Source organism: Toxotes jaculatrix, chromosome 14 (genome assembly GCF_017976425.1).
Source record: "Toxotes jaculatrix isolate fToxJac2 chromosome 14, fToxJac2.pri, whole genome shotgun sequence".
NCBI classification, from domain to species: Eukaryota; Metazoa; Chordata; class Actinopteri; family Toxotidae; genus Toxotes; species Toxotes jaculatrix.
The window spans coordinates 19,078,376-19,102,333 of record NC_054407.1 but is presented as its reverse complement, the minus strand read 5'-3'; the positions used below and the strand labels follow the sequence as shown (position 1 = coordinate 19,102,333).

The 23,958-nt window shown below is 37.1% G+C and overlaps 1 protein-coding gene across 1 annotated transcript in view; it reads left to right on the top strand.

The window, feature by feature from the left end:
• The first annotated feature begins 678 nt into the window (after positions 1 to 678).
• The window catches only part of LOC121193773 (dynein heavy chain 8, axonemal-like), a 32,923-nt gene continuing 9,643 nt past the window's right edge, over positions 679 to 23,958 (top strand). The window contains 64 exon segments of the mRNA XM_041056237.1: positions 679 to 720; positions 833 to 967; positions 1,567 to 1,651; positions 1,977 to 2,128; positions 2,806 to 2,992; positions 3,210 to 3,373; positions 3,862 to 4,038; positions 4,574 to 4,687; positions 5,507 to 5,614; positions 5,728 to 5,829; positions 5,939 to 6,085; positions 6,177 to 6,374; positions 6,499 to 6,575; positions 6,683 to 6,782; positions 6,923 to 7,042; positions 7,133 to 7,268; positions 7,404 to 7,591; positions 7,682 to 7,762; positions 8,366 to 8,485; positions 8,655 to 8,793; positions 8,890 to 8,996; positions 9,087 to 9,202; positions 9,292 to 9,365; positions 9,501 to 9,620; positions 9,790 to 9,971; positions 10,046 to 10,172; positions 10,886 to 11,121; positions 11,374 to 11,478; positions 11,583 to 11,696; positions 11,809 to 11,871; positions 12,508 to 12,608; positions 12,750 to 12,887; positions 13,306 to 13,546; positions 13,658 to 13,857; positions 14,199 to 14,352; positions 14,506 to 14,669; positions 15,370 to 15,472; positions 15,842 to 15,946; positions 16,264 to 16,425; positions 16,768 to 16,992; positions 17,085 to 17,257; positions 17,347 to 17,525; positions 17,603 to 17,790; positions 17,892 to 17,978; positions 18,070 to 18,177; positions 18,257 to 18,391; positions 18,499 to 18,660; positions 18,772 to 19,018; positions 19,437 to 19,678; positions 19,768 to 19,908; positions 19,998 to 20,229; positions 20,343 to 20,485; positions 20,586 to 20,720; positions 20,809 to 20,931; positions 21,109 to 21,322; positions 21,408 to 21,517; positions 21,694 to 21,857; positions 21,938 to 22,130; positions 22,209 to 22,331; positions 22,420 to 22,550; positions 22,655 to 22,808; positions 23,028 to 23,192; positions 23,450 to 23,676; positions 23,811 to 23,929. Of these exon segments, the coding sequence (XP_040912171.1) occupies positions 679 to 720; positions 833 to 967; positions 1,567 to 1,651; positions 1,977 to 2,128; positions 2,806 to 2,992; positions 3,210 to 3,373; positions 3,862 to 4,038; positions 4,574 to 4,687; positions 5,507 to 5,614; positions 5,728 to 5,829; positions 5,939 to 6,085; positions 6,177 to 6,374; positions 6,499 to 6,575; positions 6,683 to 6,782; positions 6,923 to 7,042; positions 7,133 to 7,268; positions 7,404 to 7,591; positions 7,682 to 7,762; positions 8,366 to 8,485; positions 8,655 to 8,793; positions 8,890 to 8,996; positions 9,087 to 9,202; positions 9,292 to 9,365; positions 9,501 to 9,620; positions 9,790 to 9,971; positions 10,046 to 10,172; positions 10,886 to 11,121; positions 11,374 to 11,478; positions 11,583 to 11,696; positions 11,809 to 11,871; positions 12,508 to 12,608; positions 12,750 to 12,887; positions 13,306 to 13,546; positions 13,658 to 13,857; positions 14,199 to 14,352; positions 14,506 to 14,669; positions 15,370 to 15,472; positions 15,842 to 15,946; positions 16,264 to 16,425; positions 16,768 to 16,992; positions 17,085 to 17,257; positions 17,347 to 17,525; positions 17,603 to 17,790; positions 17,892 to 17,978; positions 18,070 to 18,177; positions 18,257 to 18,391; positions 18,499 to 18,660; positions 18,772 to 19,018; positions 19,437 to 19,678; positions 19,768 to 19,908; positions 19,998 to 20,229; positions 20,343 to 20,485; positions 20,586 to 20,720; positions 20,809 to 20,931; positions 21,109 to 21,322; positions 21,408 to 21,517; positions 21,694 to 21,857; positions 21,938 to 22,130; positions 22,209 to 22,331; positions 22,420 to 22,550; positions 22,655 to 22,808; positions 23,028 to 23,192; positions 23,450 to 23,676; positions 23,811 to 23,929 (9,304 nt within the window).

Here is a 23,958-nt window from a genome sequence, read left to right as displayed (position 1 = left end):
CCAAGGTTTGGTAAGGGCAGAAAAGTGTTACTGTTTTGTTAGTTAAATTTTATGATTCCCCTAGTTTGTTAACGGTTAAGTTAACGTTATTCAGCTATCACAATATCAATGCTAGCATTAATCACTAAGCTAACCTAGTTACCAGAAATAATTTAACAGGTTTTAGCTTTTACTTTTATTTAGCCAACTTTCAGTTAGCGTTGAAACTGTTTGCAACATTGATATGTCTTTACATTGGTACATAAGCTTAACCGTTGTCAAAGTTTAAAAGTCAAATAGGTAACGTTAGTCTAAGGCTAATATGGTCGTTAGTATGGTAGTGTTAATTTGTGGGGTGGGGTGCATATCCTGCCCTATAAATATTTATATAGCTTTAACACATTGCATCACCTTCAATTTAACTACCATGATAATGAATTCCAAGAGATTAAAAAAAACAAAACAATTTTCCTGAAAAATAGGTGCACTCCTTTACTAGCTTACTGTCACTACCACCTATTTGGCCCTTCATCATGCAAGCTCCTGAATGTATCAGGTCTATAGGGTGAAAAGTATATGAGGCTCCACCACAAGTTACTAATGATGTTTTTTTGCTTTCATTAAGAGAGAATTTCCAGAGCGGCGTTTTTTTTGTTTTTTTTTTGTTTGTTTGTTTTTTTTAAAAAACTGAACTCTATGATGGATGCACACGATCCAAAGGCAAACAAGCATGGATGTCAGGTAAACTAATTTAACAGCTTTACTTGTAGGCTTACAGGAATCAAACAAACACTTAAATGTTGTTACTTGCTTTAGTACCATTACTACTATTTACAAACCTTGTCTTTCTCAGGCCAAATACAAGCAGGCAAGAGAAGAGCGAAAAAAGCTCCTTACCCCTGCACACAAGTATATGATAGACATCCTGGCCAACAGCCTGTCCTTGGAGCCAACAGCAGTAGAGGAATTTATTTTAGATTCTTCATGTGTGAGTTTTGACAGTCAATGTACAGAACATCCCTCCAGAGAAGCAATTGAGTTATCCCAGTGGTTTTGGACCATTGACTCTAAAGTGTGGCCACTATTTTTTGTTGAACAAAAGATATCAGCCGAGAGCCAAGGATTGATCCAACGGATAAAGTTCACATGTTTTGGTTTCAGTTTGTTAAATCACTGTATACATAATGACACTTAAAAAGGTTTACGATACTTCCTAAAATTCTGCAAATAGCTTACACAAGACTGTGGGGTGTATGACATTGTTAAAACCAACAACATCTCAACCAATACACATCATCACATCATATTGGTTTTTATTTCTGTCTGCCACAATGTATCTGGTGATATAGAATTCAGAAATATTACAGTGTTTCCCATAGGGGCTGTGCATTCAGTGTTTCTTGTGTCAGTTCATGGTATAATGCATTTTTCTCTCATCATTTTTGGGGAGAGGTTTTAATTTTCATAAATTTTTCTAAGATGGCATATTTTTGGTCAAATGTCTTTCATGTCTGTCACTGTATCATTAGTGGTGAAAAAAAGCTCATTATTTCTCTCTTTTTTTGCTTTTTCTCTCTTGCTCAATAGTTGGCAGCTTTTGATCAATTCTTCGCCAAAGGAGGTTGTAAAACCATTTCTTTTGTGTATCAAGAGTCTGAAGTCCCTGGAATAGGTAGGCATAAATCTTGAAAGGCTCCAATTTTGTACTGTCACAAATTAGCCTGGCCATAGGAAGATGTCATATGTCTGTAAGGGAGGGATTATTCCTATGGGTCCTTCTTCACTGTATGTGTTTGAGTTCACGTTCACTCTATTTTAGATGGGTCACTCATATAATTTTGGGATAAATCTTTACCTTGTCTACTACCATATTTGTCCCCACACAGGTGAATGTTTAAAGTTCAGTACACAGTTTAAATTTCAACAGTGATCAAGTTTATTTGTCCATTATGGGTTTTTTTTTTATATCATCAAAAATAATTTGGACTTAATTCCAGAGTGTGGCCGTTCATTTCCTGGGACTACCAAAGGGGGAAAGATACTGAGGCTGTTTTTAGCAGATTTGTCTCAGACATGCCTTACAGGTGTTTGCTGCTCTTTCACACGGAATAAAGTGGACATTCCTGTGAATTCAGAAAACATACATATGGTAAGACAGTCTTGTATGTGTAAAGTGGTGTGTTTCTGTAATTGTAATTTCTTTTTTAGTCTGATAGTGTGATAATTTTTTGATTAGAATATTAAAATTAAAATCACAGTTGAAGGCACATGTTAGATTTTCTTTGTGTGCCAAACTTGGTCAACTATTTCAGAGGAGTAAGTATTTGAAGTTTTCTCTATGGATCTGGATAAAAATATGATGATTTATGGATAGTCATGCAGATTTGTCAAATCTCTGGAATATTGATTGGAGATTTTAAAAGGATAAATTGAGATATATTTTTAAGTCAACCAGACCCATGACAACTGAATTACGGTCATTTAAATACATCTTTTTTGCCAGAGTACTCCAACTGCCAAAATATTTTAAAATTTTGTAAAATTACTCCAAGATGATGCTATCTTGTCTGAGTAGTCTGCAGTTTTTTATGCCACCTATCAGAACAGATTATTTTACTTATTATCACACCTTCAATCAGTCAAATGAAAGTAATGATGATTCCTTGTATTCCTTTGAAAGTTTGCAACTATTGTCATAGAAAACAAATGTGTTGCCTTACATTGGAGGATGCTCACTCACTGATGACAGTGTAACTAGTGCTAAGATAGTTTTTAGCCTTTTTGCTTTTGGATTCTGTTAAATGATGGGTGATCATGTCTTTGCAGGAAATCTTTTTTTCAATGATTGATGCCAGAGATGGCCTCCTGAGAGGAATAAGGAATACCTACAACTTTGTGCTACCAGCTCTTGATGCAATACAAAACTGGGGTGTCTTGGATAAGTCTAGACATGGAGCAGAATTTATAAAGAACTTCAAGTACACCATTAAACATTGTCTTAGCTCCTTAGATGGTAAGTTTTTTTTTCTTGAATTTGCCAGTCTTTCAAGTTTTGATCTTTAGAAGGAAATATAAGAGTAAAGTGTCTTGTCACAATTTTGTTTGACAAGTCTAACTTCATTGCTTTAAAATTGTAATTTGTCACATTGTCTGTTAATAGTGACATTATAATGAAATGGCAGTCGTAAAGTAATTTTGATGATCTGCTTTGTCTTATGTTTATACCGCAGACATACAGATGAACAATGAGAGCATTGTTCACATGAAAACATTCACAGATATTGACTTATCTAAGCTGGTCTCCCTTGATGATATGAAAGCTGCAGCTGCCAACTTAAACATGGTGCATCGATTTGAAGAAATTCTGATGCAATGGTACAAGCAAATCGAGCAGGTTGGTAAAAATTAAGATTTTATAATTGTGATTACAGCATTCAGATATGCTGAAATCAGAAATGGATGAAAGGGATTTTGACTGTGTGGAAAACAGAATAAAGCAGAAAAACAGGAAAATAGCATGAATACCCAATAGAAAGCGAAGTGAGAGGGAAAAGAGATTCCTTGTTGAATTTTCACGAAAACTTCATTAGGAGGTCTTTCAGATACAGTCTTGAAGCATGTTTGGGGACTATACAGCTGGTCCAAAATACAAATGGAGACTGCAGATAACACTGGACATACACTGATCAGCTACAGTGTTAAAATTAAAACTGGTTTTTAATGTTGTGGCTTATTGGTGTAAAATGTTCTCCATGGTGAATGAATCATTTTTTTTTTTTTTAAGCATATTACTTCCTAAATGAACCTTACTGGAGATTTATTGATTGAATAGCTGCCCTGTAAGAGGAAATTGCAACCTTTCTTGGTATCCATAATCATCAGGTCCTGATAGAAAGTGATCAGTTGAGGAAAGGAGATGATTCTGCAGGACCACTGACTGAGTTACAGCACTGGAAAAGAATGTCTCTGAGATTCAACTCCATCATCAGCCACATCAAAGGCCCAGAGTGTAAGGCAGTGGTAATGGTGCTCCATATCAGCCATTCGAACATTATGAAGGTACTGACGCTTGAGTGTTGTAATACATTAAAAAGCTATTATACAGTATTTTTTCCCATGTTTTGGGTGGATCTGACAAAGGTTTGATGTGTGCACAGATGCATTAACACTAAATGATTCTCTGTTAAATAACACAAATGTCTGTTCAAAATTATGATAGAAAATAATATTGGTGTATGTCCACAGTTTGAAGATGATCCTTCAAGGTTAATTATGATTAATCCTGAATATGTACATTTATTTAACATAAATTTAATACATGGCATTATTGATCTTTGATCACTCTTTTTACAATATTTAATCAAGGTGTCACATTCATTACAACTTTGAACGTCCAAATTTATTAATTGAAATTAATTATCTTTTTTTTTTTTTTTTTTTTTTTGAGCCTCTGAGTTTTCTGCAATCTGAAAACATCTCTTTGGGCTCTTGTACAGTAACTTGAGAAGGTCATTTTATGGACTGAAGGATTTAATGTAAAAAAGCCCTGTAAGATGAACTGAAATTGAACATTTTAAACCATGTACCTGTGTAGATGTGGCAGGCGCTGGATGTCAGGATAACAAATTGTGCCAGTGAGGCAAAAGACAACGTAAAATTCCTGTGCACACTGGAGAAAATCTGTCAGCCTCTTTACAACAGTGATCCGGTATGTATAGTAAATAATTTGATCTCCTGAATGCCTAATGTTTAATGAAAGGAATTTGTCAGTTTTGAATGAAAATCTGTTAACAACAAAATTCTATGCACACAGTAAGATGTGGGAGCATGATTCAGTTACATTATGTATATAAATTGCAGATTAAAAGAAGTAATTATAAAAAGAATGTATTAAATGTTGTTAAGAAAATAGATTTTCCATCAAATTCTGTTTGCGTTTTACAGTAATGATTAATGACATCCAACATAGCAGAATAAAATAATGACATAAAGCAGTAAAAAACATATAGAGCATGCATCATCACTGACAACTGCCATTATATGTTACGCATAAATAGTGTCCAAATTAGTGACAACAACGCACAAAATACCACTGGTGCCACTGAAACTATTGATTCTCTATATAAATAATGGACAATTTCAGAGGCCTCCCAACTGTACTGCAGGTGTAAGTTAAACCTGGGTTGTAGTGACCTCCAGTGGAATCAGGTTATATTTAAGGACACAGCAACACTATCTAAACTAAAGATAGTTGGGCCTTAAAGGTGCAAACTCATCTTAAACTGGTTGTAAGAGACCCTGTGAGTTGTTCCAGACAGTATTAAACTTGTCTTAAACTGTGCAGTTAGTGGCAGTAACTGAACTATTAATTTCTTAAGACTAATGTAATGGAAGCCATGTGTTCAGGCAGCTTTGTTCCATTTTTTAAAAAGTACTTATTTGTTCATCATAAGGTTAATGGACCGCAATCATTTCCACAAGGACACTGTTCTGAATAATATAGACATACATGGATGTGTGATTTCAGGTCACCATGATGAAAAGCGTGCAGAATATCATCAGTGCCATTCAGATGATTTACAGTGTTTCACAGTACTACAATACAAGTGAAAAGATATCTGCCCTGTTGATCAAAGTAAGTGTATTGCAAGTTGCTATAGAAAATGTGTTTTCATGCAAATGCACAATGTAGGGATTTCCAATTTCCTTAGTGAAATATTATAGTTGTGTTCCTGAAAAAATTTCCAGGTCACAAATCAAATGGTGACAGCGTGTAGATCATATATCACTGACAATGGCACATGTCTAATATGGGACCAAGATGCTGAAGACATTATCAAAAAAATGCAGGTGATAATGATACCTATATACTGACAAAATCTATAGTATCATGACTGAGGCTTGAATATAATACATGACATCAGGATGGATTGTTTTCATGTTTTTTAATCTTTGGCAGGACTGTGTCTGCTTGTATAAGGAGTATCAGTCTTGCTTCCAGAAAACAAAGACACAAACAATGGAAAGACCTGGTAAGAGGTCCTTTGAGGTTTCAGAGAAGCAGATTTTTTGCAAGTTTGAGGCCTTCTGTAAGCAACTCGAAAAGGTGCAGTCCACAATTCTGATTTTAACTTGAATCCCACTCTTACCAAATAACATTACTTTTACCAAATAACAATAAGCTTTATTTTTTGTAGATCACACAAATAATCACAGTGTTCAAGACACTTGAATCTCTTGGGAAATCAAACATTGAGGGCATTGAGAGTCTGGCCAGACAATTCCACACTGTATCCATGAATTTTAAAAGGAAGCAGTATGATATGTTGGCACCAAGAACAGCTGAATTCCAGACGGATTTTGCTAAGTTTATGGCTCAAATTATCCACATTGAGGTATACTTAATTTTCTGCTGTTTAGAATGTGCAGTGTCTTGTATAGGCAGCATCCATTATCTCCTCCTCTCTTAAATAAGTATTATTTCTGACCTAGATGATCTATGTCTATCCTTCTCTGCAGAACCAGCTGCAGGCATTTATGAGATCTTGCTTCTCAGTCATTATCTCATCTCAGCAAGCTCTTTGCTTGATGCAGCGGTCAGTAAGATATTGCATAGTAGTAAAATATAAAGATTCTACTGTAATGAATTAAACTGTGGACAAGTTGGCATGATAACAGGTCTTATAAATTACTCTATTTCTAGTTTTCAGATGCTCAAAATTCCCTGTTTAGACACAGAAATTCAAAGGCTCTTGTATCTTATTCTTCAGTGTTATGCCTCAGAAGTAGAGTTTGTGAAAAAGGTATCCCATTTTTATGGACTTATATACTTGAGTAGATACCAACAATAAAATATAAACTCATTTTCAAATTTAATGTCAAATATGGACTTTGATGTTTTTGATTAAATGAACAGGTCTGCTTTTGTACATTTTCTTTGCAGCTCTATGACAAACAGCGAGAGAACCCCCCATTAGCTAGAAACATGCCTCCTGTGGCTGGAAGGATTGGTTGGGTCAGGCACCTCACCAAAAAAATAGAGGAACCCATGTCAAACCTGAAAGTATGCCTAAATTTCTTCCACCAAAATAACTGAAGATAGTTAATTATCATACTGATATATTTTGTTGAATGCATTTCTTGTCCTTGACAGAAACATGCTGATATCCTGTGCAGCCCCAAGGGACAAGATGTGGTCAAAATGTACAATCACACTGCAGCTGCATTTGCACAGTTTGAGTGTGTTTACCACAGAGCATGGATGGATGAAGTGTCAGAACTAGATTATGGTTGGTTCTCTGGTTCTAACTTACTATGTTGTTGCCCTAGGTGTATCAACATATACAGTATCCCTTGTTAGGATGCAGCATAGGATTCTGGTATATTCATTTCAAATACTTAATCCCTTTTCTCCTTCATAACAGTCTTGAATATCACACTGCTGGTTCGACACCCAAAAACTGGAAAACTACTTGTCAACTTTGATCCTAAAGTGACTGAGGTCATTCAAGAGGCTAAGTGTTTGCTAAAGATGGGTCTGGAGGTTCCAAAGCAGGCTTTGCGTCTGGTAAAATTGGAAAGCAAAATAAACACTAATCACCTCCGACTACAGGTAGACTATACTGTAACATGCATTTTTTTTTAACAGAAGGATGGGTTACCTTGATATACAATGGATTGTATGCCTGTTTATCTCTTGTAGACCATTTTAGCAGACTATGAGTCCACTTGTGAGAACATACCTGCTGTCTTCACCAGCTTGATGGCTTCAAAAATAACAAATGTAAGCAGTTTGTAAATACAGTACATTATAAATAGAAAAGTATATCAAAGTTCTGAGGAATAAACCATTTTCATGTTCTCATATTCATAATTCAACTCATGATATTTGCTACAAAGCAGTGTGTAAACAAACACAAAGTGTTTACTTCTTGCTTAGTTGCTCAGCAAGAAAAAACACTTGTGTCTTCTGTGGGAAAGTATGGCAGGCAGTATGAATAGGTGTGGAACCAGCTTTGACACATTTATTTTTACATTGATACTTTTGTGTCTTAACAAGCCTTTATTTCTTAATTTGTCATTATTTCCAAACTTAAACTGTAATGTTTTTGATAAATTGCAAGGTGGAGTCTGCTCTTCGCCATGGATCAGTGCTGCTCACCTGGTCATCCTTTCTCCTGGACAAATTCTTCCATAATGTTGACACTGCTTTGTTTGAGCTTAAACATCTTGTAAAAAAGGTATGTTACTTTATAAAAGTCAGAAGTCAGGTATGGATATTCAACAGTGATTTAATTCCATGTTGTTCACAGTTTTATTCATTGTGTATTCTTAAAATGCTATTGCTCAAAAGTCATCTTACTACATACTGTATTTATTTTTTAAGGTGCAGGACATCTGTAAGGTCCGCATTGATGATGTCCTTAAGGATATCTCAGAGACTGTGCTGATTGAGCTCCCAGGGGATCATGCATCTTCAGTGTGTGACCTGATTGATCATAATGAGGTACAGACTGTGACAACCATCCTATCTTATAAGTATGATTGAACCGTAAATGCTTTTCCATTAAGTCAATTTGTACTTTATTGACAATGAAGGTTAAGTGTTAATTTAAATTTCTTTAAGTTGTAATTGTCAACCAATCCACTTGTTATATATATATCTTTTTTTTAAGAATCAGTGTAAGGAATGGGCAAAGATCTTGGACTACAAATGCAGTCATGTTAAAGAAGCAGTGAGGGAGCTGGGTAAAATGCTTAGTGATATTTATGAGTTAAAAGGCACCAAGAAGACCACTGAGGACCCTGTTTCAGGTATTCTTAAGAGTTGTACCCATAATCTAAACATATTAAATGTATATGTGAACATCTTTTTTAGTTTCACTCACACACGTACAACACACATTTTAGTACAGAGGAATGTGACATTCTTTGGAGAGAGGATGAAGAAGCGTTGTGAAGTTGCGGGTGTGAATTTAGAGGGTCCAGACACAGATAAAGCAATCAAATTTGAAAAGGTATGTTTGCTTACCAACATCAAAGCATTTATCTTGCATACAGTGTACCAACAACTGTGTTAATTATTTAACTAAACATCTTAATTTCAGGAGTTTAAGAAGCTTTATGAATACTTCACTGCAAGGGTGTTAGAGGCATTGGTTAAAACAACAAAGTTGTCTCTGGAGACCCTGAAGAGGAGAATTTGTGGCAAGTAAGTATATCTGTATTTGTCAGTATGTAACAAAGGGCCAATATCTAAGAGAAATATGGTGTGATCTCTTACAGATCAGCATCAATAAATGGGAATTTTAGTTCTTACCAGTCCAAGTCCAAGCTGGTCCCTCTAATAAAATCTGAAGTTCATCTGGTCATACCCAACGTGGTGAGTTTTTGCTACTTTTGACTGATTTTAGTTAATCCTACAGTAGTTACCTTTTCGGGAAGAAGAAGAATCTAAAATTCCTTTCTAATTTTATGAAACAGAAATTGTCATTTTTCTCATATTTGTTGTCACCAGGTAGTGGTTCCCACTGTAGATGAAATCCAACAGGCTATCAATCAACTAACTGAACTGGTGTTGGAAGTTAGCAAGGGTATTACATGGCAGAGGGAGTGCAGTCATGACGACGCAAAGAACAAAGGTATGTTATTGCCGGCATGTACATGGATGGAAGAAAAGCTGAAAGACAAGCTGACAGGAATGACCTTTTTAATTTGATGTGTGAATATAATTTGTTTTTTGAATCTGTGATTGAAATTGTCAAGAACAATTTTGGGGATATATTTGTGACTTTGCCTGTTTTCTTAAAGAGCTCACAGGTGGAGAAAAAGAGAACTTCTATCACAGAGTAGTTGAACACAAGGATGTCAAAAAGATGGTAGTCATTTTGAAAACAGCGGTCAGCTCCCAGAGAGGACAAGCGCCTGATGTACTGAAGCAGTTCAGTCCTTTTAAAGTGATCTGCATTGAAGACAGGAACCTCAAAGTCAAGGTTTGTATTCCTGCAAACGTAATGTTTTTGGTTTGACATTTCCCATAATAACAGAATTGTCTTAACTTTTAAAGGAATTCACGGACAGCCATCCGTCCTTGATCCAGATCAAATCTGAAATCCAGCACTACGACTCAATTGAAAAAGAAATTGAAGATATCGAACCCATCATTGTTTTGGGATCTATTGAACTGTCAACGGGTAAGGTAGTTATAATGTGTTCCAGACAGCAGTCAGATAAATTCCGAGTTACTATTTTTTTCCTGCAGTCTGTTTGTTTCTGACCTCTGCATTATCTTTAACATTGTGTGCTTGTGGCTGAAATTGTGGAGTGAGATAGCTTTACAATACATAGCCAAAGGAACAGGCTAAATCTTTAGAGCTTTCTCTCTTTTGCATTTGGAAGCAGCTATATACTTATGCACAGCAATACTTTGAGATAATTGCTAGCATGCTCTCTGAAAATGTTAACTTGCTGATGGTCACCGGCCCAGTTTAACATGCTAGCATGCAAGTATTTGCTGATTAACACAAAGTACAGTGATTACAGTTGATCCTGTGAGAAACATGACTTTCATGTACAAATCTCAATGATCTCATTCAAGAGATCACAGAAGTCATCAGAATGTCTCATTTGGAAACCAAAATTTCATGGCAATACAAGACTTTGTTTTAGAGAACATGGACACTGTTTGTTTTTAAAGGCACAGTACCTGGCTGAATATCAGTGCAGGAGAAGTGTACCTACTTATGAAACCTTTAAAAAAACATTGGTTTACTTTCTCCATTTCACTATTTGAGTCTTAAATCAAATACAGTCCTTTCTTACTGATTATGCCATCACTTCTTAAGTTGTGCCCAGTTGGAGAACTGTGAGCAATGGCTGGAATGCAAATTGTGTCTTTTGTATACAGATCCATTAAAGAAGGCCCTGACAGTTGAGACCAAAGCGTGGAAGAAACTGTTGTGCAAATACCTGAAGGAGGAGTACAAAAGGAAAATGATTGACACCAGCATACGTACTAACAAATACCTCATACAACTGTCTCATCCTGTGGCTAATCTGGAAGATGTGCGCCATGCCATGGGGACCTTGTCTAAGCTTCGGGAAGCTGAAATACGAACTGATATGACATTGATTTTTATTGAGGTATGAATACCACAATAATTTGTTTTCAAGGATATAGCTTAAGTCTAATGGTTAGATGACTGTGTAGGATTAAGAGAAAACAGTGGCTATACCGGTGAGGATGCGTGTCATTTGCATTTCTGTGCTGCATAGTAGGCTCAGAAATGTTTTTCATTGTCTTTTTGAAGTCATATGTTCTTTCTTCATAAGTTAACTCTTAAGTTTCATTTATGTAGCTACCAAGTAATCTCATGATGAAACTGTATATTTCAGGAAGCCTATGAAATTTTAACCAAATATGAAGCAGAGGTGACCAACAGAGAAGCAGAGGGGATGTACAATCTGAGGCATTTGTTCACTAAACTTCAGTCTAAAGCTGTTAGTATTATCATTTCATTTATTGTTATTTTATATTGGCATTTAATAATGTGCTCTTCTGTAAGTCACCTCTGAGCTTGGTTTTTGATCCCTGACTCTCCTAGACATCAGTGCAAGATGAGCTTGTTCGTATGCAACCCATATTCAAACAAAACCTTCTGGAGTGTGTTGCCACTTTCCAAAATGATGTTGGCACTTTTATGGAGCAATACAATTCAGTAAGTGATCCATAGATATTTAGCCTTATTAGTGTATGTGTAAGTTTTCAGTGAATCAAATTAGTCAATTCTAATTAATCTATTAATCAGTCTTTATATTCTTGAATTGTAGGAAGGCCCCATGGTCGATGGAATAGCTCCACAAGAAGCCAGCCGCAGGCTCCAGATCTGTCAGGTAACACTGTCAGTTAGCTTAATACCATCCTACTGTATGTACTGGTCAATGTCACATCCATGGAAAACATTCAAACAAGAAGAAAAGTCATATACTGTATACAGATCTATATGTAGTATGTTAAAGGCATTTCAGTTTGATGTTAAGATTAACTGAAATTGTCTCCAGATCCTTCACTTTAATACAGACCTCTGTGTTTTCAGTGAAGCCACTTAGATGTGAATTAAATATATTTTTTTCCCTTTTGTACAAAACAAACTGTCTAATTTGTAGCTTCCTCCTTTACTGTATTGACCAGCTACCTGCTTCAGCTTCAAGGGCAGCTCCTGGTAAAAAAATAATGTATATATAACTATACTTTTGATGCAGTGGACAAGGTTTGTCCATGTTTTTTACGAGTCAACAATCCAAGTAGCTCAATTCAAAAAATACCAGAGGTGAAATGTGAGAAACAGATTAAAATGCATGTAAATATGTTTCATAAACACAAACATTTTTTTTGTTTGTTTTGACAGTTTGCTTAATTGTATGTCAAATGCCCATTTTCACTGGTTGCTGGTATTGCAAAATAACATACAAAAATATATTAGCATCTTATTTTTCTTAGATGATGAGACGTTGTTTCATTTTATTCAGGCTAGATTTGAAGAACTGTGGAGACATTTCAGCACATACACCTCTGGGGAGCAGCTTCTAGGTCTGCCAGTTACAGAGTATGACTGTCTGCAAAAGAAAAAGTATGTTACCATTCTACAAAGGCTTACCCTGCATTACCATGACAGTGCAGTTTCTAGCTATACTGGGTACAGTTTTAATGTTTGTGGTATTTTGTAATGTATTCAGACTAATGAACCTATTATTTCCTATGATTAATCCAGAAAAGAGCTTGATCTGCTACAGAAACTCTATGGCCTATATGATGCAGTCATGACTAAGATTAGTGGGTACTATGATATTCTGTGGACAGATGTGGATATTGAGAAGATCAATGCAGAACTTTTGGAATTCCAGAACAGGTAATTTAAGTATTGCTGTTAATTCTCCCACTTTACTGTTATAACCAATTTGCTATGCGCTGTGTTTTTAAATGATGGAGAGCAAATTGGCTATAAGGTGGGCATGTACCTATATAAAAACTTTGTAGTATTATTATCTTTCCCTAAATGAAGATATTATATCTGTAAATGCCTTAATAGTATTCAAATATAGACAGTGAAAACAAAATTTGTAACTATATATTGCATGCATGTTATATTTTATTATTATTATTATTTTATTATATCATTTATTTCATTCTACATTTTGTTATATTGTTAGTCTTATTCTATGTGTTTTTATTAGGATTCTTGCTTAGCTGCTGTAAGACCTGAATTTCCCCCACAGGGTTCAATAAAGTGTTATCAACACTTTTATTTTTATCATATAAATTTCTAGGTGCCGGAAGCTGCCCAAAGGACTAAAGGACTGGCAAGCCTTCCTGGATCTAAAGAAGACAATTGATGATTTCAGTGAGTCATGCCCTCTGCTTGAGATGATGGCTAACAAATCTATGATGAGGAGACACTGGGACCGGATCGCAGACCTTACTGGACACCAATTTGCGGTGGAGACCAAGGACTTTATGCTCCGTAACATCATGGAAGCGCCTCTTTTGAAGTACAAGGAAGATATTGAGGTTTGCTGGCAGTTTCAATAGTGTGATTACAACCTGTACCTAATTTCAAGCTTCAATATTTTATCTTACTATTTTATATACCTTTCTATGCTTGGCTTTCTGTATTCGTAGGATATCTGCATATCAGCTGTTAAGGAGAAGGACATTGAGGCCAAGCTGTCACAGGTGAAAGAAGTGTGGTCCAGCCAGACTCTGAGCTTGATGACATTCAAGGATAGAGGAGAATTGATGCTTAAAGGCGCAGAGACAGCAGAGATTCTCACCATTCTGGAGGACAGTCTGATGGTGCTGGGTTCACTGCTGAGCAACAGGTAGGACAGAGAAAACTCCTATTTGAAATTTAGATTTAATGAACTTAAAATGATCTTTTTTAGCAAGCTCATCATCTTATCCATAAAGCTCAGAAGAGAATTCAAAAAATCCAAAACATTTAACACCAACTGTGATAATGGATGGAGGACATAAAAAGAAAAGACTGCTACTGGTCTGGTGTGACCATAACTGATGATTCATATGGAAAGTGGAAATATCGATGCAAATAATTTTGGTTTTGTTAATTCAAGAAAAGTTTTCAGACATGGTGTGTCACAGTGCCCTTTTCTTTCTTGTCTTGAACTCGTGACCAACAGAGATTCGTGTCTGTCTTTTACAGGTACAGTGCCTACTACAAAGCAGAGATCCAGGATTGGGTCTCCAAGCTTTCAACATCATCTGATGTCATTGAACAGTGGATTATTGTGCAAAACCTGTGGATCTATTTGGAGGCTGTGTTTGTTGGAGGTGACATTGCTAAAGACCTGCCACAGGTACAGTATGTTCTTTTCATCTTTGTATTTTGAAGTTACAATGATCAGTGAAAAGTCTTCAGGTTAATTGGGGAAATTTCTGTTATTTAGTATACAGGGTGTTGTCCTAATTACTCAGTAAACTGCTAAAATATTTCATACTTCCCAATTTAGGAAGCAAAGCGTTTTCAGATTATTGACAAATCCTGGATTAAGATCATGCATCGAGCCCAAAAGGTCCCAAATGTAGTGGAGTGCTGTGTGGAGGATCCAACTCTGGGAGAGCTCCTACCAGATCTTCAGAAACAGTTGGAGTTCTGTCAAAAGTCTCTTGCAGGGTAAAGCTTTGCCATCAACTTTTAGTTCATTACTTTTCGTTAGCACGATCAGTGGGGCAAAAAAAAAAGTTTTACAACGTTAAGTACATTGTAACATTAACCTCCTCAGTTTTCCTACAATTCGCTGCTGTCAGTATTATGTAAGAGCAAATAACTGGTGTACAACATATCAAATTAACAAAATTTAAATGATGCCAGTGACTCGTCAACAAGAAAATCTTGATATTTTCGTTCTTATCATCATATTTTCCTTACTGTTTTTTTGCATTTTTTTTAAATTCTTATGCACTTTAAATGTTTTACATTAGGTATTTATTTATTGCCACAACACCTGGTAATTGTTTTCACCTTGTGAGTCTGTGTGTGTGTATGATTGTGCATTTTACAAGTAGTTGAGATCAAAATGAAGGATGAGGTCAAAGATGGGTGTGGGCCGATTTATGAGTACTGGACACTCATGTAATGATGTAAAATGACTACAGAGTACTCATGGATCAGTACAAAATCACAGTTGGTGTGATCCTAATGCAAGATGGTCTCTGTTTATTTTTTCCATTTAATTTAGGTTACTCCTCATAATCTTTGCATATGCTTTGGACCAAAAAGAGAATATTTCCCTGAATTCGATATGCCCTACTTATACTAGTACATTTAATGGAGTACATGTGTACACTGGAGATTATGTGATCTAATTCAACAGGTACCTTGAGAAAAAGAGGCTTCTTTTTCCACGATTCTTCTTTGTGTCTGATCCGGCCCTCTTGGAAATTCTTGGACAAGCCAGTGATTCTCACACAATTCAGGTTAGAGCATTGATTGTCACCATAAAAAGAGCTTTAAAAAATGTAGAGTGTACATAAACATAGTACCTCCGCAAAGGAGGTCATGTTTTTGGTCAAGTTTATATGTCTGACTTTTGAGGAGCAGGGTATCTTAAAATCTTTCAGAATATTTCTGTGAAATCTGGGGGGAAATAAAGTGGAGGAAGAGAGGATTAGGATATGCAGATACAAATCAGGAAAAGTTTTTCTTAATATTGTGAGAGAGGGAAATTTGTTTTCTCATTCACTTTTTAAATGTCCTGAGAGGTATTAATCTGTCACAAAAACATGTTGATTTCTTGAGTTGATAAATAAAAATGAGCAAAACTAATTTTAGGTACACTTTTTCAGTCACATCTCCTTGGAGTTTTTGACAATGTCAATGAAGCAGAGTTTCATGCAACAGACTATGACAAGATTTTGGCCGTTTTTTCACAAGAGGGAGAGAAACTACAGGTATGTAATTTCATTTGTAGATTATAACTAATGCAATTCAACATTTGCAGAATATATAATATAATGTGGAAATGTATGTATTACTTGCACTTGGTGTAAATGAGTTGATTTTAATTACATTAGTGTATTATTGCATAGTAGAATACATAGCAGTTCATCACCTTTCATTATCTTTAAAGTAGGTTGTAATTAGCTGTGCATAGGGAAGAAAAATATGGAAAACCTATACTACCATAAAATTGTACTTGGGTAAATACACTTTGTTCTTGTCCTTCACTGATCACAAGTATAGTATAACTGTGTGTTTGTGGCTTCAGCTGAACAGTCCTGTGATGGCGCAGGGACCAGTGGAGCTCTGGCTCGGGCAGCTGCTGTTACGACAGCAAGCTTCATTACACTCTGTAATCAAAGCTTCGTATTTAGAAATCAATGATGAAGACTTCGATCTTCTCTCTTTCCTCAACACGTTTCAAGCACAGGTCAGAAGACAATAGTGTGACTGTTGTAAAAATTTCCTTCCTAAATTTTAGGAAGGATGTATCCATATTTTGATCAAACTAATAGATAGTGATCCCTATTTAAGAGTGATGACTGTTCTTTTTCTCAACAATATCCAGAATTATAGCCTTTGTATCTGAACTTTGTAAAATAAAAACAATATCCTTGTAGTGTTGAGAGGTTTAAATAGAAAAAATAGTATTCCTTTACTTTTTTTTTTAACCACAAATAATGTAAAATTAGCTCATAATTTCAGCTTATATTTAGGTAATTCTTTTCATTTGATGCATCTTTTCATGTGTCCTTTTGCTCTTACTTTTTAGGTGGGGTTGTTGGGGATACAGATGCTTTGGACAAGAGATGCAGAAGAGGCGCTGAATAATGCTGAAGATGACCGGGAGATCATGCCTTTTACCAAAAAGAAATTCCTAAATTTACTTAGCATTCTTATTAAACAAACCACCTACGACCTGAGCAAGTTTGACAGAGTCAAATATGAGACACTTGTCACAATCCATGTGCACCAGAGTGATATATTTAATGATCTTGTAGGTTCCTTGAAAAATCTTCCTGTTCATTTCATTGACTGTTATTGTAATTTAGTTCATGCATTCAAATTGATATCCTGCTTTGTCCCCAGGTAAAAAAGCGTATAAAATCTGCCAGTGACTTTGAATGGCTGAAGCAGAGCAGATTTTACTTCAGAGAGGACCTGGATAAAGTCAGTGTGTCTATCACTAATGTCGACTTCATTTATCAGAATGAGTTCCTAGGCTGCACCGACCGTCTGGTCATCACCCCTCTTACTGACAGGCAAGAGAAGACTTGACTATGGTATTTAATAATTGAATTGGTTGAATTTAGTTTCTAAGATGAATCATTCATTTGTTTTCTCTCTACAGATGTTACATCACACTCTCCCAGGCTCTGGGCATGAGCATGGGAGGAGCCCCTGCAGGGCCAGCTGGCACCGGGAAGACTGAAACCACAAAAGACATGGGACGCTGTCTTGGCAAGTATGTGGTGGTGTTCAACTGCTCAGACCAGATGGACTTTAGAGGACTTGGCAGGATATACAAAGGTAAATCAGGCAATGAAACAGTTCATCAAGCAGTGTGGTGTGCAATTTCAGTTATCTCATAACATATTCTTTTTCAGGCCTTGCACAGTCAGGGTCCTGGGGCTGCTTTGATGAGTTCAACAGAATCGACCTGCCAGTGCTTTCTGTTGCTGCTCAGCAGATCTACATTGTTCTGCAAGCACGCAAGAAACACAAAAGCACTTTCATATTTACTGATGGAGACTGTGTGGATCTGAATCCAGAGTTTGGCCTGTTTATAACCATGGTAGGAAAGACAAATGCACAGCAATCTTATCAGAAATACCTTAGAACTAGGTGGGAAACATCACATATACATTAAATGACATGTCACCATTCCATGTCTAGAACCCTGGATATGCAGGTCGTCAGGAACTTCCTGAAAACTTAAAAGTCCAATTCAGGACAGTGTCTATGATGGTACCTGACCGGCAGGTGGGTCAATGCTACCTTTGCTGAAGAGTAATATTTTTCCTCTTGTTGTAGACCTAATAGGCAGTCACTTCTCCACTGCTGTCTTTTGCAGATCATCATGAGAGTGAAACTCGCTAGTTGTGGATTCAATGAGAATGTCATCTTAGCCCAGAAATTCTTTGTCCTTTATAAACTGTGTGAAGAGCAGCTTACAAAACAGGTGAAAATCTTTTTTTCGTTTGTCTATTTGCTCTTTTGAATGATTATGACCTGCTGACTCAACCTCTGTTATTTGTCAGGTTCACTATGACTTTGGTCTGAGGAACATCCTGTCTGTGTTGAGAACACTGGGGGCCAGTAAAAGAGCACGACCTGATGACACAGAATCCAGCATTGTCATGAGAGTACTGCGTGACATGAATCTTTCTAAACTGGTATGACAAAAACTAGGTGTTGACCATCAGGGAAAGTAAGATACATTCTTCTGGTATTGTACTATGTGGACAGACACTTTACATGTTTATCCTTTTGTATACTTCAGGTAGATGAGGATGAACCCCTCTTTCTTAGTTTGATCAATGACCTATTCCCTGGTATTCAGCTGGATGCAAGCACATATACTGAACTTCAAGCTGCTGTAGCTCATCAAGTTGAGCTTGCTGGTATTGTTAACCACCCCCCATGGAACCTCAAGCTCATCCAGGTATCTCAAAAACTCTTGTATGTGTAGTTCCTGTTGTATTTTGTGTATTGTTAAGTGATGGCTGCGAAGATATGCTGCTTACAAATACTTTACTGTTACTGTCACCAACAGCTTTATGAGGCTTCACAAGTGCGCCATGGCTTGATGACTCTGGGACCAAGCGGAGCTGGGAAGACCACGGTTATCAACATTCTCATGCATGCTATGACTGAATGTGGAACCCCACACAGGGAGATGCGTATGAACCCCAAAGCAATCACTGCACCGCAAATGTTTGGTCGCCTTGATGCAGCCACCAATGACTGGACTGATGGCATTTTTTCTACTCTGTGGAGGAGGACTCTTAAAGCCAAGAAAGGTTTGTAGCGGACTGTTCAGTGCACATTCAAACTAATATTTTTCAATTTGTCACATTGCCTTTGCAGAAATTTTCTTATGCCACTCAAAACACATTTTTGAATTAAATATTACTTCAACAATAGATCATAGGAACAGTATAGACCTTGTTACAGAGTAAAGAGAGTGCCACATAAAGAACTGGACACAAATGTTTTTTTCAATGTAGCTGTTTGCTTAGTGAAAGCAGCTTTTTTTCAGTTTTTGCTTCGGTATTAGGCAGCAAGTAATACACACTTACACCTAAAAATGTCAGGGATACCACCTGTAAAAACTGCTGTTGTTGGGACAAAACAACAGAATGAGTGAGTGAAATTGTGGAAGAGAGAGTTTGAGAATTGAATCAGAATTGTGATGGTTTTATAATGGGTACATTTCAGGGGAGTTCATATGGATTGTTCTGGATGGCCCCGTAGACGCCATATGGATTGAGAACCTCAACTCTGTGCTGGATGATAACAAAACACTGACCCTAGCTAATGGTGACCGCATTACCATGTCTCCATCCTGCAAGCTGGTATTTGAGGTGCACAACATGGATAATGCCTCCCCTGCTACTGTGTCCCGTGTGGGTATGGTCTTCATGAGCTCCTCAGCTCTCAGCTGGAAACCCATACTCCAGGTATAGTTGTTTTTTAAATCATCAGAGGAGAGAATGTTTGTGGAAAAGAAACAATGCAGTTCTTGTATTATTCTTGCTTTATGTTGTAGGGATGGACTCACAAGCGCAATGCTCAGGAGGCGGAAAGCATCATTACTTTATATGACAAGATATTTGAGGATGCTTACTTGTATATGAAGCACAACCTTAAACCCAAAATGGAGCTTTTGGAGTGCAACTATATAATGCAGGTTCGTATCCAGAAAAATGCTGAAGACAAACAGGAATTAGATGACTCTAAACCTGTTTCATGAATTATCTTATTATGATCTACCATCAGTCTGTCAATCTGCTGGAGGGCCTCATCCCAACCAAGGAGACAGGGGGCTTGGCTGGTTGCAAACACATGGAGCGCCTCTTTATCTTTTGCATGATGTGGAGCTTAGGAGCCCTTTTGGAGTTGGAGGATAGGGATAAACTGGAGGCTTACATTAGAGTACATGACAGCAGCATTGATGTGCCTCAAACACAGCCAGGAGAGACTATGTTCGAGTACATGGTCAACCCAAACGGTATGATATCTTTCTACGTTAAATACCACCTCTTTGCCCTCTTTATCTGTTTTTTTAAGTGAGTGGTCAAAGGACTGTTTCATTGTGGGCATACAACTGTATGGTGACTTCAGGTGAGTGGTGTCATTGGAATAACCAAGTGGGGGAGTATGTCTATCCAGCTGACCATGTGCCAGAGTATGCCTCCATTCTTGTGCCAAATGTGGATAACACAAGAACTGCTTTCCTGCTGGAGACTATTGCCAAACAACGCAAGGTGATCTTGTATCTTTTATAATATAACAATATTTTTTATTACAAATGTAATTACTTTTTTTGCTTTGATGTCTGTGAATGTTAATGTTGTTTTTGTATAGGCTGTACTTCTTATTGGTGAACAAGGGACAGCCAAGACAGTGATGATAAAAAGCTACACGAAAAAATATGATCCTGAGACAGACCTATCCAAGTCCCTGAACTTCTCATCTGCAACAGAGCCCATGATGTTTCAGGTAGAATATTTAACATGTTCCGTATGCTTAGCCCGGTACAGTTCTGAATAGGTTTTGGTTTGCAAAAACATTTCTTTTTCTATCACAGCGAACGGTGGAGAGCTATATTGAGAAACGAATTGGCAGTACCTACGGACCCCCAGGAGGACGCAGGATGACAGTCTTCATTGATGATATAAACATGCCTATTGTCAATGAATGGGGAGATCAGGTACATGTATATATACATATATATGTTTGGTGTTCCTGAGCCCACTGTAGCCTCAGATTTTTCTTCTTTGCTGACAATTAAATGGTGGTTGGTGAGTGTATACATAAATATAATGAAAATTTACATGTTTCATGTTCAGTTAGGTCTGAGTAACTACTATATGTGACTTTCCAACAGATCACCAATGAGATAGTCCGCCAAATGATGGAAATGAGCGGCATGTACAATCTGGACAAACCAGGAGACTTCACCACAGTTGTGGACGTACAGATTCTGGCTGCCATGATTCACCCCGGTGGTGGGAGAAATGACATCCCACAAAGACTGAAGAGACAGTTTACTGTCTTCAACTGTACTCTGCCATCCAACACCTCCATTGATAAGATCTTTGGTAGCTGTCCCTAAAATTATTCATTTTCTGTTTACTGTTGGTTGTATGAAATATTTAAATTATTTTTCCCGTCATCTCTCTGCAGGTGTAATCGGGTGTGGATATTTCCACACATGCAGAAAATTCAGTCCTGAGATATCAAATATGGTGAAGTGCCTTGTGTCTGCAGGAAGGATTTTATGGCAGTGGACAAAGGTAATCACTTGGAATATGTTGTGAAATTGATTATATGGATAGATTTATATAGCACATCCTAATAATCTACTGCAGGGCCTAGAGATAAGTGAGAACATCATTCAACATGAATTCACATTTCACTGTGTATTGATAACAATGAAATCATTACCTGATTTGATGATTTCACACTGAAGGCAAAAATGCTTCCTACACCGTCCAAGTTCCACTACATCTTCAATTTGAGAGACTTGTCCAGGATCTGGCAAGGAATGTTAAACATTAAAGCTGAGGAGTGTGGTGATATCCCTGCTCTTTTGGCTCTTTTCAAGAGTGAATGCACAAGGGTGATTGCTGACAGGTACAGTGCTTACATACAGTGAATCTCCTTTTAAAACCATCAAAGATTGCAAAAACGCTAACCTAGACTTCTTGCTGTAGGTTTATTTGCTCTGAGGATAGAGAGTGGTTTGAGAAGGCTGTATCTCGTGTCATCCAAGAGCATGTTAACCCCAACTTTGTCTCATCACTTCATCCTGAGCCATACTTTGTGGACTTCCTGCGAGATGCTCCTGAGCCCACTGGAGAAGAAGATGACGATGCCTGTTTTGATGCTCCCAAAATTTATGAACTGGTATGGATTTGGTATTAATGATGAATGATTGATGTTGAAAGCTGTCAAAATTTTCTGAGCAAACTAACGTCCTTCCAGGTACCAAATTTTGAGTTCTTATCAGAAAAGCTGATGATGTATCAGACCCAGCACAATGAGATTGTAAGAGGCTCTAGCCTAGATCTGGTTTTCTTCACGGATGCTATGACTCATCTTGTCAAGGTCAGACTAGAAGCCAACCTGATGGATATATATCATGTGGAACAGTCTGTCAATAATTCTGATTTATCTGAGATTTGCCTTCCTTTAGATCTCACGAATCATTCGAACTGACAATGGAAATGCCCTGCTTGTGGGAGTGGGAGGATCAGGGAAACAAAGCCTGACTCGCCTTGCCTCATACATAGCAGGATACAGTATCTTCCAGGTCACACTGACAAGGTGAGAATGGAAAAAGTAAAACTGCTGTCAGCATTAGTTAGGCAACTGTTTCACTGCATTCATACTAAATGATGTCTCTTACACTGCTATGTTTGTTTTCTCAGAACATACAACGTAAGTAATTTCATGGATGACCTGAAACTGCTGTATAAAACAGCTGGTGCTGAGGGCAATGGCATTACCTTCATCTTTACTGACAATGAAATAAAGGATGAAGCCTTCCTTGAATACCTCAACAATGTTCTTTCTTCTGGAGAGGTGAGGACCTCACTTTGATGTCTTTGACATCCCAATCCATTGTCACACCAACTAAGTCTGCATTTAGACAATGTATGTTTAGAACTTTCTGATTTATTCTCATTGAAACAATACGTAATTCCGACTTATCAGAAACAAAGAGGTCAGACGAAAACCTTAGATCTGGAAGGAAAGCTTTTACTAGTCCTGGTGACTTGACTGTGACTGAACTGTGTGCAGGTCTCCAATCTGTTTGGTAAAGATGAGATACAAGAGATCACCCAGAACTTGATCCCTGTGATGAAAAAGGAGTTTCCACGTGTTCCACCAACTTTTGACAACCTCTATGACTACTTCATATCCCGATCCAGAAAAAATCTGCATGTAGTTCTTTGCTTCTCACCAGTAGGTCAAAACTTTTAATATTTGCCACACAAAAGCAAAAACTCTGGGTGCTCAGATACTTTCTTTCCTTGTTTATTTCTCTGCATCTTTGTTTATTTTTTAAAACTGTTGTCTACAGTATTTTCTTTAATGGTCTGTATTTCATGCATTCCTATTTTAATCAGTTAAATGGCTTCATTGCTCATTCACTTATTAAACTACTGTTGCATATTGGAATACTCTTAATTAAATTACATTTTGTCTGCTCTCCTTAACAGGTTGGACAGAAGTTTCGCTCCAGATCCCTGAAGTTTCCAGGCTTGATTTCTGGCTGCACAATGGACTGGTTCACACCTTGGCCCAATGAGGCTCTTGTGGCTGTTTCCAACTACTTCTTGTCAGAGTTTCCCATGGTTTGCTCTGCTGATGTGAAGGCTTCAGTGGTTACCACCATGGGTACATATCATGACAAAGTATCTGAAACCTGTGAAAGCTACTTTGAAAGGTATAACACGCAAAATCACATGTAGTTCACATGTAATTGTTATATTGTAATTATTTATTTCAGATATTGTTGAGTTTTTAGACCAGAAACATATTTTACACGAATATAAAGTTGTATGCTGTTTTATCTTTCAGGTTCCGAAGAAGAACTCATGTCACCCCTAAATCCTACCTCTCTTTCATAAATGGCTATAAAACACTGTACACTGAGAAGTATAACTATATCAACACACTAGCAGAGCGCATGAATGTTGGTAAGGAAAATTTAACAGCAAGACTTTGA